Below are 513 nucleotides of genomic sequence, written 5' to 3'. Positions count from 1 at the left end.
CATTACCCAGGGAAGGTGAGGATGGAGCCGGGCCAGCCATGAGCTGCCATTTTAACCCTTTCCATCCCCATGCCGGGCCACCAGACCATGGCAAAGGGTCCAGATTCCAACCTGGTGACATGTCCACACCCTCCATCCCAGGGGGGTCACTTTTCCCCCTCCATTCCCAGATCACCCACCATCCCCCATCCCCCTGTCCCAGGTTATACCAGATCCCCTTCGAGATGCCCAACTGCGAGGAGGAGTCGGAGCCCCACACCCTGCACCTCGTCGGTGATTTTTCTGCTCCCGCTGAATTTTTCGTGACCCTGGGGGTCTTCTCCTTCCTCTACACCATGGCAGCTCTGGTGCTTTACCTCCGCTTCCATTCCCTCTACACCGAAAACAAGAAGCTCCCATCTGCGGTAAGGCTTGAGGGGATGGGACAGATCCTGGTCCCCCTCCGTGCCACCACCGGGGCTGATCCCCGGTGTCCCCATCCTGGCAGGATTTTTGTGTCACCGTCTGCTTCAC

The 513-nt window shown here is 59.1% G+C and overlaps 1 protein-coding gene across 1 annotated transcript in view; it reads left to right on the top strand.

Moving 5' to 3' along the window:
- Positions 1-202: 202 nt before the first annotated feature.
- Positions 203-513, top strand: part of LOC104527950 (synaptophysin-like protein 2) — a gene marked incomplete at both ends in the record, with an annotated part of 537 nt that continues 226 nt past the window's right edge. The window contains 2 exons of the mRNA XM_029085954.1: positions 203-404; positions 488-513. The exon at positions 488-513 is cut by the window's right edge and continues 226 nt beyond it. Of these exons, the coding sequence (XP_028941787.1) occupies positions 203-404; positions 488-513 (228 nt within the window). The remainder of the gene's footprint in view (positions 405-487) is intronic.

Source organism: Antrostomus carolinensis, unplaced genomic scaffold, assembly GCF_000700745.2.
Source record: "Antrostomus carolinensis isolate BGI_N321 unplaced genomic scaffold, ASM70074v2 scaffold44150, whole genome shotgun sequence".
Lineage (NCBI taxonomy): Eukaryota > Metazoa > Chordata > Aves > Caprimulgiformes > Caprimulgidae > Antrostomus > Antrostomus carolinensis.
The sequence above is the reverse complement of the archived record's forward strand: the minus strand, read 5'-3'. Positions and strand labels throughout refer to the sequence as shown.